General features: G+C 43.0%; 1 protein-coding gene across 1 annotated transcript in view; it reads right to left on the reverse strand.

Moving 5' to 3' along the window:
- ZNF804B (zinc finger protein 804B) overlaps positions 1-9,544 on the reverse strand; it is a 233,376-nt gene extending 223,832 nt beyond the window's left edge. Inside the window, exon 1 of the mRNA XM_057432746.1 lies at positions 9,107-9,544. Within this exon, the coding sequence (XP_057288729.1) occupies positions 9,107-9,436 (330 nt within the window). The 5' untranslated portion in view covers positions 9,437-9,544. The remainder of the gene's footprint in view (positions 1-9,106) is intronic.
- Positions 9,545-12,676: the final 3,132 nt, after the last annotated feature.

Here is a 12,676-nt window from a genome sequence, read left to right on the forward strand (position 1 = left end):
ACATCTGTGATTTCTTTATTGATTATTAGTAACCACAAAAATTTATCACCTGGTCCCAGAAACAGAATTTTTTTAAAGTGGGCTTTATTTTGTGAGTAAATCACTGTCTCCAGCATTGTTCAGCCTTCCTACATTGCCTCTTTGCTATACTGAATAGCCAAACATGTATTTATCATTCCAATGAAAATTTGAAATCTTTGCATAAAATACCAACATAATCCTTCTTCATTTCTCTCACTATTTTCTCACATATGTTTTGCTATCTTTTCTTGGAAGTAAGTAGATTCTGAAACACCGAAGAAGGGAAATGCTAGAGTCCATTCACGTAACATAATAACCTTAGACTTTCCTGAACGAAGAGCACTCGTACAGCTTTATAAGGACTGCAGTTAAGCATTCAGACAGCTAAGAGAAGCTGCACATGTATTCAGTGACATTTACGGTATGCGTATTCATAATTCAGTGCACACAAACTACTTGCATTCACATCATAGTGTGAGATTTTTACTTTTTTTCTATGGGGGCCTACATGACCACGTTTGTTTATTTTATTTTCCAAACAAGTTCTTCATAGCTATGTGACAATTTCTGATCTGGTGCTCATGAGACCAGGCAGCCACTCCCTGGGTTGAGATGACAGGTATGCCTCTCGGCTGCTGTTTAGCACAGACCTGTAGCCATGTGGGCTGTGGCCACCCTGGATATTCTGTAATGCCTTCCAGCACAGCAGAGCAGTCAGAGCAGCATCTGGAAGTAAGCACTGCCTTTCCCACATAGAGGAATCTTTATTACTATTCAGTTCACTGATTACCCACCTCAGCCAGCATTTGGACCACAATATTCACAAAGCAGCTGATGCGAGAATCACTGCAGATTCTTTCCCTGTCAAGTTGTAATGCATGACCAGAAGTTTCTTGTAATCACAGGAAAGGGCACAAAAATGGGCTCAAAATATCAAGACTTGAACCCAGCTTTCCAGTTTCTAACGTGGGCTGCTCCTTCCTAGACACCCCCCACCCCCTCACACTCAGTCTTATTTCCACTGGAGATGCAATGAATAGCACAAAGAAATGATTAATATAGAAAAATAATTTGTACCAATCACAAAATCCACAAAAATCTACTAAAAATTATAAAAATCTGTATATGAAAACTTTTCTTTGAAATAAAAAATGCATACAACAGCTTAATAATTGTAAGAGTTTGCATTTCTAACAGATCCTCTGATCATAGGGTTCATACAGATTTCATTTGTAATTTCAACCCAAAAATTCCATCTACCAAATATTTTGCCATCAAAGGGTGTATTTTAGGAAGATCTGTCCTCACACTTTCCAATCAAGTTTCACAAGCCTTCCTAACATGTTACAATCTAAGCTGGAAATGCAGGCTGCAGATTTACAGCCGATTACAACTGAGAATTTTCTCAACAACATCAAATACATCTCTCCAGTTCAGTCTGAGCAGAATATAGATAGAATATTTCTGTTGACACAAATGCACTAAATCTGTTTTAGAATGTGTTCCAGGGAAAACATCAATTGAAAAATTGATACCAACTACAGTTGATTAATGTATGAATTGTTTCAGAGCTGCATGCAATCTCCCAGCAATAGTTCTATTTCTTTACTTGAACGAGCTTGCCAATTATCATTATGCTTAACTATGAAACTGGGACAAAATTTTGATGATAATGTTTACATCTTATCCAGTATGCACATAAATTTAGTATTAAAAAAAAAATTAAACAAAAATCAAAAAGCTGTCATTAAAGCGTCTTACAACTGGGTACAGAACAATACATTCTGAGCAGCAAACAGCATTTTCAGGCATGTGTACATACCCCATGATAAATCTTGTTACTCGTGCATGGCAGCTGATTGTACAAGACAAGCAGTCATATGTGCCCATGTAAAATACAGAAATGCAGGAGTAAACTCTGGTTTTCTAGCTCTAGTATCACAGTAGCTGCCTCTGTTATCACCTATGCAGCTTATCGTCATAAATCAAGGTATTTTAATACTGTTCATTCAGAGTTTTGAAGGTTCAAAGGCTAACCGCAGAGCTGGTTGAATCTTGAAAAAAAGCAGGGTTTGCAACTGTTGATGTGACTACTAAAAATCTCCTTTAAAGGATCTTCTTACAGATATTCAGAAATGTTTGCATGCATGAACTTCTGCATGCATATATGTTGGTAAAATGACTTTTCCCCAGTGAATTCCTTGGAGTCACAAACTGGATTTTAATGGTACTGAATGTTAGGTCAGGAATTCTGTTTCCTGCAGGCCCATGTATGCATTTGTACTTTTCTATGACATTGGCTCAGCCCTGTAATAAACTGAATTTGACCTGTTAAATAAATTAGCTCTGAACTGTGATTTTTTATTTTTTTTTACTGTTGTCGGTGTAAAAACTTCCACAGTAAGATCCTAAATTTTCAATGCTAAAAGAAGGATTACAGCTTCTGCTGCATGTTGTAACAAATATGATGCACTGTGCTCCAGAGAAAAGGCATGAGGGCATCATGGAAGGTACGTCCATATAAGAAGCCAGGCTTATACGGGTGGATAGACACATAAAGCGGCAAAACTGTATCTCTTGCAGTGTACTACAGTGGCATTTTTAAATAACAGTATTTCAGCAGGCAGATAAAAGGATCTCAAATTTCTATTTTTTTTTTTTTTTAGAGAAAAGTGGGAATATTTTTCCACACTCTTCTTAATACACCCCACAGATTTGCTATACAAGCAAGAAAAATTACATTTTCAGGTAGTGATGAATTAAGCCTTCTAAAATAATCACTTGAGATGTAATAAAAAGATTTGGTTATTGGTGTTAAATGTTGTCCATCTCCCCCCACACACACACAAAATGAGGAAAAAAAAAGGCCCCACGCCTTGCAGCCACCCAAGTAGGAAACAAAATGCCTACATTCTGGCCAGCCTTTAAAAGCTTTACTTTCCTTCTCCATTTAGTGACCTTTTGCGGGGAATAAGGAGATTCAGAATATAAGATTCATTTGACCACAGTTTTTACACAAGAAATCTAATCTCAAATGAAAGTATTTGCATAGAGGCAGTTACACACTTTATTTAGTCATTAAGTGGTCAAAACAAAATGTTCCTTTAGCCAGAGGAAAGAGTCAGAGCATCCTCCCCAGCACAGGCAGGCGAGTGCTTACCATGGACAGCACATGTGGGCAGAAGTCCAGGAAGCAGGACAGGAACAGGCAGAGGAACAGCCCTTAATGCTAAAGCCTGGTTAACAGCTCAACCCACTATCAAAGGGACCACCTGTTTCACAAACACTAGATCTCTACATCAATTTTCAAACTTGTACAGAGTGCAGAATAAAAAAAAAACCCTAAACTGCTATGCTCTGAGTGAGTAAAATGCGTATCAACTGAAAGTGAGGATGCAAATGGATGTAACAGCAATAACTCTTGAAATAATGGACAAACAAGCATTGCCACATGCAAAAGAAGAGAGAAATTGATCTGATTTTAAGAACTCAATTGAGGGGGCACTAAAAATATTAGAATGTTGGAAAAGCACTGTCAAACATAAAGCACCTGTTTAACATTACTGCTAATTGTGGATGAAGGAAATGGCCCTAGCAGAAATTGGTTGAAGATGATTAAATTTAATTGCAATGCTATATACAAAGTGCTACCCACAGACTAAATTAGAAACAAAATATACTCAGAAGAGATATATACCACAAACCCAAGTTTAATACAAGGGATGAGTCCCAAGGCTACATGTGGCCAAAACCACATTTGTATCTTCTGAAAATTCTTTCCATCTCTCACGTGTTGCAGAAGTGCACAGAAAACACAAGAATAGGAGACACAAAATCAGGAAATAAGGTCACTCTAAGGTTGGTTTTGGGCTGCAGGAATGCTCATATTCTTCAGCACAGTGAAGGCATTAGGCTTGGTAAGAAACACAGCCCACTCTGAGACATAAGGGCTGTGAATTAATGAGATTAGAAATAGTCAAGGAGGAGTGCCTTCCCTTAGTTTTTGTAAGGCAGATACCTTGTGTAAGCCAGCTCCATGCCTTCAGCAGAGCATAGGATGCCCCTGGCAAGTGGCCACTTCTGCTGGAGAAGGCTGCCAGAGACTTCTGGCACAGAAAAGTAAAAGTACCACTTTTTGTTTTCTCTCCAGTACTTCCCTCTTTTTCTTTCTATATTATTTAGTTTGTACAATTGGTTCCCCCCCCCCCCCCCCCCCCCTTTCCTTTCATAGAAACTACCCAAACCAGATTATTTATCGGAGCCACTGGTTCATTACTGTTCCCTTTATACTATATTTCTTAATTGAAATTTTACTTCTTGTGCATTTTCTTTTTAAAAAGAGAGCAATTCTAGAGCATATACCCTCCCTCTCCACTCTCAGTGCTGTTGTGTATAGCCACAGTGCTGAGAAATGACTTACTTATGATCAGAAACTCATGATGTATTTGGCCTTCCAGCTAACCACCCAGATATACACTGGGTCCTGCTTTTAACCTGCTGCCACCTAGACCACATTTCCCATGGTACACATCCACCATGTCTAACCTTTAAATTAGTTCTGACAACTGTGCTTGGCACATCTCACTGGTGGCAAACACAAAACTGGCATTCTCACTTGAAGACATGTTTGTGCCAGCATCTCCCCATTAGGCTCAGGCAGATGGAGATACCTGCTCATGCCATGGCCCTCCAGTTCTCTATTTACAGTCCCTCAGTCCTCAAACACACTTAAATTTTCTAAGAACTTTCTAAGTGCCTAATGTTGTTATCTGCTACAGAGAATAACAAGGTGCTACTGAGTCCTCAGTGCTGGAACTGCATGCTTGTGGCTCAGTATCAACTAGTCAGTCATTATTATCAAGTATCTACAATGTACTTAATTAGAACTACTGAAGCCTCTGGACATGGGGTGAAAGCTGTGCTTTTCCAAAGGTAGCTCTGTGTAACAGAGAAGCATTTCCCACTCCACTAACCCCAAAGAACTTAGGCAAGCAATAAGTACAATGAAGCAGCTGCTTGACAGCCTTATTATAAAACAGCTTAGAAAAGTATGTGAAAAATACTGTATTCAGCTGAAACTACAGGGAAGAATAGAAGAAAAATAATTAGCCGAGTCAGAAACTGGCTATGGCACTGGGTCTTCTGAGCCTTCTATTTCCTTCAAAATACAAAGGGATCTTTAAATACCAAGTAGTAAATGAGACTTTGTTTATATCTAATCTTAAAAAGCCACCAGCAGAAAGAGCACCCTAATAACATCCTTGGCTCAGAAATAATTCAGAAGCAAGAGGGCCATCTGCTGAATTCCCAGTACCATTTTCTGCTGCATCCTGGAGGATTTTCTTCAAAAGTTTGGTAACCAAGTTCTCTTCAGTGCCAGCTCTGCTAGACCTGTGAGGTGTGGCAGTAAACCTCTGACTAGGTTTGGCTACAGGTCACTATTACAGCATATCTATCATGACTGCAAAAACTAAAACCAGTATGCTGATCAATGTAATCTATTTAGGACTCCAAAATCCTGTAGACAATATCAGTCTGAAGTATATCTCTCTCTGTATCATAATGTATTTCATTAAATAGAAATTTTCAGAGGCAGAAAACTTGCACGAACATGCACGAACATAACTTTCCAGATAAATTAGAAACAAACAAACAAACAAACAAACAAAACAAACAAACACCTGAAAGCACAGAATCAGGTCTCTAAAATAAGCTTCAGCTTACTGTCCATTACCCTCAGTAACATCAGCACCATGCTCAAACTCAGCATTCCCTTCCCTTTGCAAGTCTATCACAATTCCATTGATATATGATTTACTGACAACTGCTTTTGATTCCACTCTCTGAATTCATTACCACCAACTTCAGATCCTAGCTTCTGCACATCCCCAGCTAGTCAATTTTCCAACATGCAAAAGTGGGCAAAAGAAAGGTAGAATTTTAAAAGGATTTTATGACAATGCTGTCAGTCGCATATTCACAGGCATAAATTAAATGTGTTACCTTTGTAGTCATCCATCTCTTGCTCTTCTTAATACTGCTACAGCTAAAGGTCTCTCTGCATACCATGAAGAAGGGCCAGAATTGCATTGGCACAATAATACCTAAGTATGCTAAATAAACACTACAGAAACATCCAGACTGAAAAATCCTTGTTCATATAACCATGAAATTTGATAAAGGTATTTAAAAATATTCACCACTGTTCTCATTTCTTAAAGCATAACCTTAGGTCTACTGACATTTCATGGTCTGTTAATACAGAACACTTTAAATATAGAAAGGTACACGTTATCTGCTAAAGACGATGTAGACTCATGCATAGAATAGCTCATAGTGTACAAATAAAAGATTGTTTAATGGTACAAGCTATAAAATCAAATCTTCAAGGATGCTTCCAAGTTCAGCATTTTAAAAAATGACTGCAAGACATAACCGGTGTCTTTCAAAGTTATAATCAGGAGGTATTAAATCAATGCACAAGCACAGGACTGGGGATACAAATAAATACCATTTGCTTAAGACTTCCTTCTAAAGTATAAGTGGTCCCAAGTTTATCTTATAGGTTACTGAAAATACAAGGACTTGGAAGGGTTTCTTTTGTATTGTGTGACCTTTTTTTTCATCCTTAAAACAATTTTACTGCCTCAGTCAATACTAAGCTTTCATACGCATGATTCCCACATCCATAATGCAAAAATGCATCCAGGTGGTGTTTGCTATTCACTATTCCCAACTTTGTACACACTGATGAGCAACAAGAATATGGTCTGGAAAGTTGTAACTTTGTACGCATGTACAAATTACTCTAGAGAACCACTGATTTCCATATTTAATAGCAAACCATTATCTACTTTGCCAACTAAACATCCCTTTTTTTTTTCCTAAAATTTGGACTCCCATGTGAAAACATAAAAACAGCATATACAAACCAGTAGGAAATGCTAATTATCAAACACATGAAAGTAAGAGAGTTCTAGAGCTACAATTACCCAACATTAATAAAACAATTTAGCATGTACCTTTATTCTTATAAGCTACCCACTACTCCCTCTCCATAGGGCTTGGCCTATCACCTCAAAAGCCTGTCTAGCTTCAAAAAGAGGCCACTAAAAAAAAAGGCAAAAGGAAACAAAGAAAAAAAAACAGAAATTTATGTGTAGAAGTGAAAGTTTTCCCTCAAGAATTCAGAATGAAAACTAAAGATTATTGAAATTGAGACCTTTCTATAGAAATGGTCCCAAACCATCTAAAGCATCCCAACTCTTGGTCATGTGAATCCTGGAAAGAAGTTCTATCTTAGTGAAAAGCAATGCAAAGTGCACTCGATACCTGATTTAAACTGGAAAGCCCACATGAAAAAACACTTCCATTAAAAAATGAGTAAAAGAGACATGAGGTTATTTTCAACTTTGTATTTTTTTCCCCTTTTCTACTAAAGCCTAGATAGGTGGCTTCAGACTTAGATGCTTCAATTTAAAGAAAAAAAAAAAGAAAAATTACACACCTTTAAGCAATAAAAACATCAATACAATTATTTGCTGGGTTTTTTTTCTCCAATATTTTGCATTCAAACAAAAATTACTCCCAGCTGGTGGCAGAGTTATGATGATTTGCTAATGGAGTTCGACAATTACATTTATCTCATTAATTACTTAGACTGAGAGGAGTGGTGTGCATGCTCACTAAGTAGGCAGAAAGAAAGGGAAAGAAGTTAGAAAGTGAAGGATCTGGAACATAACAATATTTGGAGGGTAATATCTTCTGATACTTCTCGACTTGAACATCAGCTGTTGAAGTTCTACTATAATGCAAAGTACTTAAAATCCAGCTACTTCCCACTTCAGAACTTTGAGGTCTTTTACTTTCTATCTCTATAATTTTGTACAGAAATCTCAGCTGACACCTCCTGTATTTTGGGAGGTTCTACACGTAAGGTGGATCAGCTCCACGGGTCAGAGAACACAAACGCAGCTCAGCCAACGTCTGATTGATGATACCTAAGGCACCGACGGATTGCACACGAGGGATACCGAAGTACAAGGGAAGGACCTGCAGATGCCGTATGAGAGTGCTGGCATATGACACAGAAGTGATTTTGGAAATATAATGAAATATTTGGCACTTTCTGTCATCGAAAGTCAAGAAAGGGGAAGCAAAAACTTTATCATCACAAGCAGTTTCCAAAAGGTGGTTAGGGCGCAGGTGTGTTTCGGGGCACAGCCAAGCGCTGCCACAGCCGGCGAAAGTCCCACCAGCGGGATGGAGGCACAAGGCCAGAACGGCGGATGACAGGTCCGTACTCCTCAGTATTTCACACGCTGACCGGCACACTGACAGGGGACATTCAGTCATGGCTACGGACGCGCTTGCGGCACTGCTACCCCACTGACGGGCGGAGGGGACTGGAGGCTCCCTCCGAATGCGCTGCCCCCCGCCCCTGCCCGAAACCCTCACTCTCTCCTACGAAACGCCTTTAGCCGCTCACAGAGACCCTCTACCGTAGCTCGGTGGGAGTCTGGTCTCAGCGGGACCTCCGCAAACTTCATGCGTGTTCTACCTAAATGTTGGTCTTGGCAGCTCACAACACACTGCAACCAAACTCGCAAGTACGGGTTATTTTGGAGCCGAAACCATAAGGTCGATCGCTCCCCCTTCTCCGCAGCGTCAAAACCCTGAGCAAAGTACTAAACCGCGACACCTGGAGCCGACATCTCGCCTTCCCCCCTCCAGCAGCCTCCAACTTCCCTACAAAGCGTCGGGAATTCACCTTTCACCGGCACGACCCCCGGCCGCTCTCCGCAGAGACCCGCAGCGAGGGGCACCCCTGCCCCGCCGCGCAGAGCCAGCATTCGGCCCCTCGGCTCCACACAGGCAGCCACCGACCCACAAACTTTTCCGCGCCGCCGGTCGAGGCAGCGCCCGCACCCGCCGCCCCGCGCCCCGGCACCGACTCGGCGCCCGCGGGCGAACGCCGCCCCCCGCGGACCGCTCCGCACCTCTCCGCGCCGCGCATGGGCACCCCCGGCCCCGCTCCTACCGTGCGGGGGGCAAGTGAGGGAGGGAGCGAGGAGGTGGCAGTTACCGGCGAGCGAGCGCCCTTCTTGCAGAGCGGTCCCCTGAAGACGCCTTTGATGCCGCGGTAGTGCCCGTTGCTGAGGTGCCGGGAGCTGATGACCAGGTAGCACGCCATGCGGGCCCCCCGGGCGGGCGAGCAGGGGGGAAGGCAGGCCGGCTCCTCCTCCTCGGCGGCGGCGGCAGTGCGACCTCCGCCAGAGCAGAAGCCCGCATGAAGGAGCGGGCGGAACCGCAGCAGCGATCTCCCCCCTCCCGTCTCATCCAGCGGCCGGGTTAGCGCTGCCAGCAGCGGGATGCACTGAAGGCGGCAGCAGCAGCGGCGGCTGCCAGAGCACATCTGAGGGAGCGCGGAGGCCAGTCCGCATGCTGGTCCGCGGGGAGGAGACGGGCCCGAGAACAAGGGCAGAGAGCAACTTGCACGGTCCGCCGCTACTATGGCCCCTTCCCTCCCTCTTCCTCAGACCAGGCCACCGGCTGCCGGCATCTGAAGGGGAGTTTCTCCACGGCGGCTCGGGTGGCGACAGCTCCCCATGGCTCTTGCCTTCGCCGGGTTGGGTGGTGGATGCAGCTGGCCGCCGTGCACAGCCCTGCCCTCCCCTCCCGGCCCTCCGGTGCCGCCGCTGCAGCCGGCGCCGCCGCGCCTCGCCTCACCTCCGCGGCGGGAGGGGATAGGGGAGGATGGGGGGGCGGTGCGTGGTGCGAGAGGGGGCGGAGGAGGGGTAGGGCTGGCTGGCAGGCAGGGGGGAACGGGACGCTGCCTCTCGCCGCAGCGGAGAGGGGAGCGGGTTGTTGGCCGGCAGATCCGGGCTGCGCGGGCCGGGGAAGGGAGGAAGGCGGCGGTGCGCGGTGACCGCCCTCCTTCTCTTCACCCAACTTTCCCGCCTTCGATGGCGGAGATGTAATGTCCCTGCTCCGCGTGCCTCTGGCTACGCTTCCCCCTTTGTCCCGCATCCCCTCGCTTGTCCCGCCGCTGTCGCGCAGGTTGTTCCCCGGCTGCAGCTATGGCCGTTCCCCGCCCTCACGGGCACGAAGCCAGACGGGGAACACCCTCCTGCTACCCCCCTGCCAGGGACGAGAGCGGGCACCGTCCCTCCGCTGCCAGCCGCGGGGCGGGTTAACGGAAAGCTGTGCTGCTCCGGTTCCCGCTGCTGGCTGCAAGTGCAAAGTCGCCCAGGACCGATGGAATGGCTGCCCGGACATCCCCCGGCCTGTGGCTGAGCTCGTCTCCTTCGTCCCCCCTGGAAAGCTCGTGATTTTAGGTGTGTGGTGTCATTTACGACCTAAATGATTTACACAGAATCGTAGGTGTGACACTCTCCCGCCACTAAATAGCTGAAACAGGTTGCTCTTTCTGCAAGAGACCTGCGCGATGCACCTTGGACTTGCCAGGCGCTACTGGGCTTCTTTTCGTCAGCACAAGTATCGTCTGTGCTCTGCTACTTACTAAATCGATAAAAATAAATCAATAAACCACATGGCTTTAGTAGCCCCCTGCAGATCATGCATTTCTTCGAAGTAGATTACTTTAAAGTGTAGATAAGAATTAATGTCAGATCATTCTTTTAATCCTGTAAAAGCCTGTTTTCAGATACTTAGTGAATGAAACTGATAAGCCACACTCATTCTAATTTTAGCCTCTCAAGAGCTATCATTCTATGAACCTAACATAAATAAAATCTCACACAAGCCACCGAACTGTATAGATAAAAAGGTCACGACAAAACAAATGTCATTTTTATGGCTGTGTATGGAAAATAGTATTGTACAGTTGATATCACAGTCTTAGTATAGTGTTTAACATACAATATAAAATTTGATTATAGTTCTGTTTATGTACATATACATGTATAAAACTGAACAAATCTATTAGGTATTTTATTAATAAAAACATAATGTTATAAAGAAAAAAAAAAGGCATCTGAACCTGGAATAAGCAAAGCTGGAAGTAACACACTAAAAACATCCTTATGTTAACCAAAACACACTGTTTTGCAATGTAAAGAACTGTGGGATGGGGGTCAAATTAAGCTGGTAAAACCCAGGTGCAAAATAAAAAAAAGAACTTGGCTCTCTGCATAATGTGTGGTTGAACTGTGGGACTCCTTAGTAAAGGATGTCATGGATCACAGATTAAACAATCCCATGAATCAATACAAACCGGGCTTTGGGGCCTGGGAGCAATAAGGTGCCTGCAACACAACCTGGGAGGACTTTCCCAAAGTAAAAATTTACATTGGAAAGTGGCTTTTGAGAAATTACACTCATTACACGTTAATTTGATGACAAAAATGAGCTTTTATGATTATTTCCTCCTGCAAGTCACATTTGTGTAATTGACTTGAAATTTATTCTTCTTGTCATATTATTTATCTGTTTTGTTAACTACTCCTTCTTTCTGAAATAACTCCCATGCAATGATGATAAAGAGAAAAGTATTCATTTCACTTTGACTTTTGGTCTGCATCTTGACTTTCTGACTCTGCACTGAATATGCAGTTCTGGAAGTAAAGATAAGCACTTCCTTTTTTTCTGGCAACGCTTTCCGAAACTTTCCTTCTCTATGATGTACTTCTTGTTTCTCAGACAGAAAGAGAATTTACGCCCCATCTCAGCAACTTGCACAGAGGTCCAAGTTCCTTTTCTGTTTGAAGAGATGTGTTAAATCCTTTGCTTCACAGAGCTACTGATGTTCTATTAGAAGGTGAGGGAGAGTGTACAGAAGACCCACACCACATACATGCAGTGGAAACACATGTTTGGCTGTCAGAGCTACACGGACAGACTGGGCAGTCTGTCTCGCCTGCAGAGGAGGTTCAGCACAAGCTGAAGCTTTGCAAGAGCTCCACTGTAGGCTAACAGACAGTACTTTCCTCCTTAAACTTTGAGAGTCTTCCACAGTTCATTTACTAAGATTGTTTGGAAGGGAAATTATTTGCCTCAGAGTGGACTGTACAGTATTCATTTTATCCTGCTGAGAAGGATGATGTGCTCAATTGGCCCTGCTGTGAAAAGTAGAAGTCATTTTAGGCTCACTTCACTTGGCAAACTCAGGGGAATAGTTACTATGACCACCAATCTAATTTATAAACAATCTGTAGGACACAAGCCTGAGAAAATGGGATTAAGAGTTGTCAAATGGAACGATTAGACATTAATTATAGCACTCCCTGAACATTCCTCCAAATCTCTGGAGATGCTGCACCTTCTTCTCTTTCGTCACAGGTCATGTGGAAATATGAGCCTTAACTATTTGTACTTTCAGCTAGGTCCAGTCCTTCACTACCTTAGAACTCATAATTTTCACCTGAGCAAGGTGGATGTAAAATACTGTCTTTCAGAACATTATGCTTTCTTTGCAGAAGTCTTAGTGACTTTTCAAGATTCAAGGATGTGGAGAAGAAGGTCAGCTGTCACTAAGAGATGATTATTAGAATAATAAAATGTTCTCCAGTTCATCTATGCTCTCAGTTTACACAAGTTTTTATAATTACTAAAGATTACTTACCATTTATTGCCCCCCCCAAAAGTCTGTAGCATTTTCTAATTATTCTTTATAGGGATTGTTCTTATTGCACAA

This window comes from Pezoporus wallicus, unplaced genomic scaffold (assembly GCF_028554395.1).
Source record: "Pezoporus wallicus isolate ANWC-B61680 ecotype Strahan unplaced genomic scaffold, APGP_CSIRO_Pwel_v1 scaffold_2584, whole genome shotgun sequence".
NCBI lineage: Eukaryota > Metazoa > Chordata > Aves > Psittaciformes > Psittacidae > Pezoporus > Pezoporus wallicus.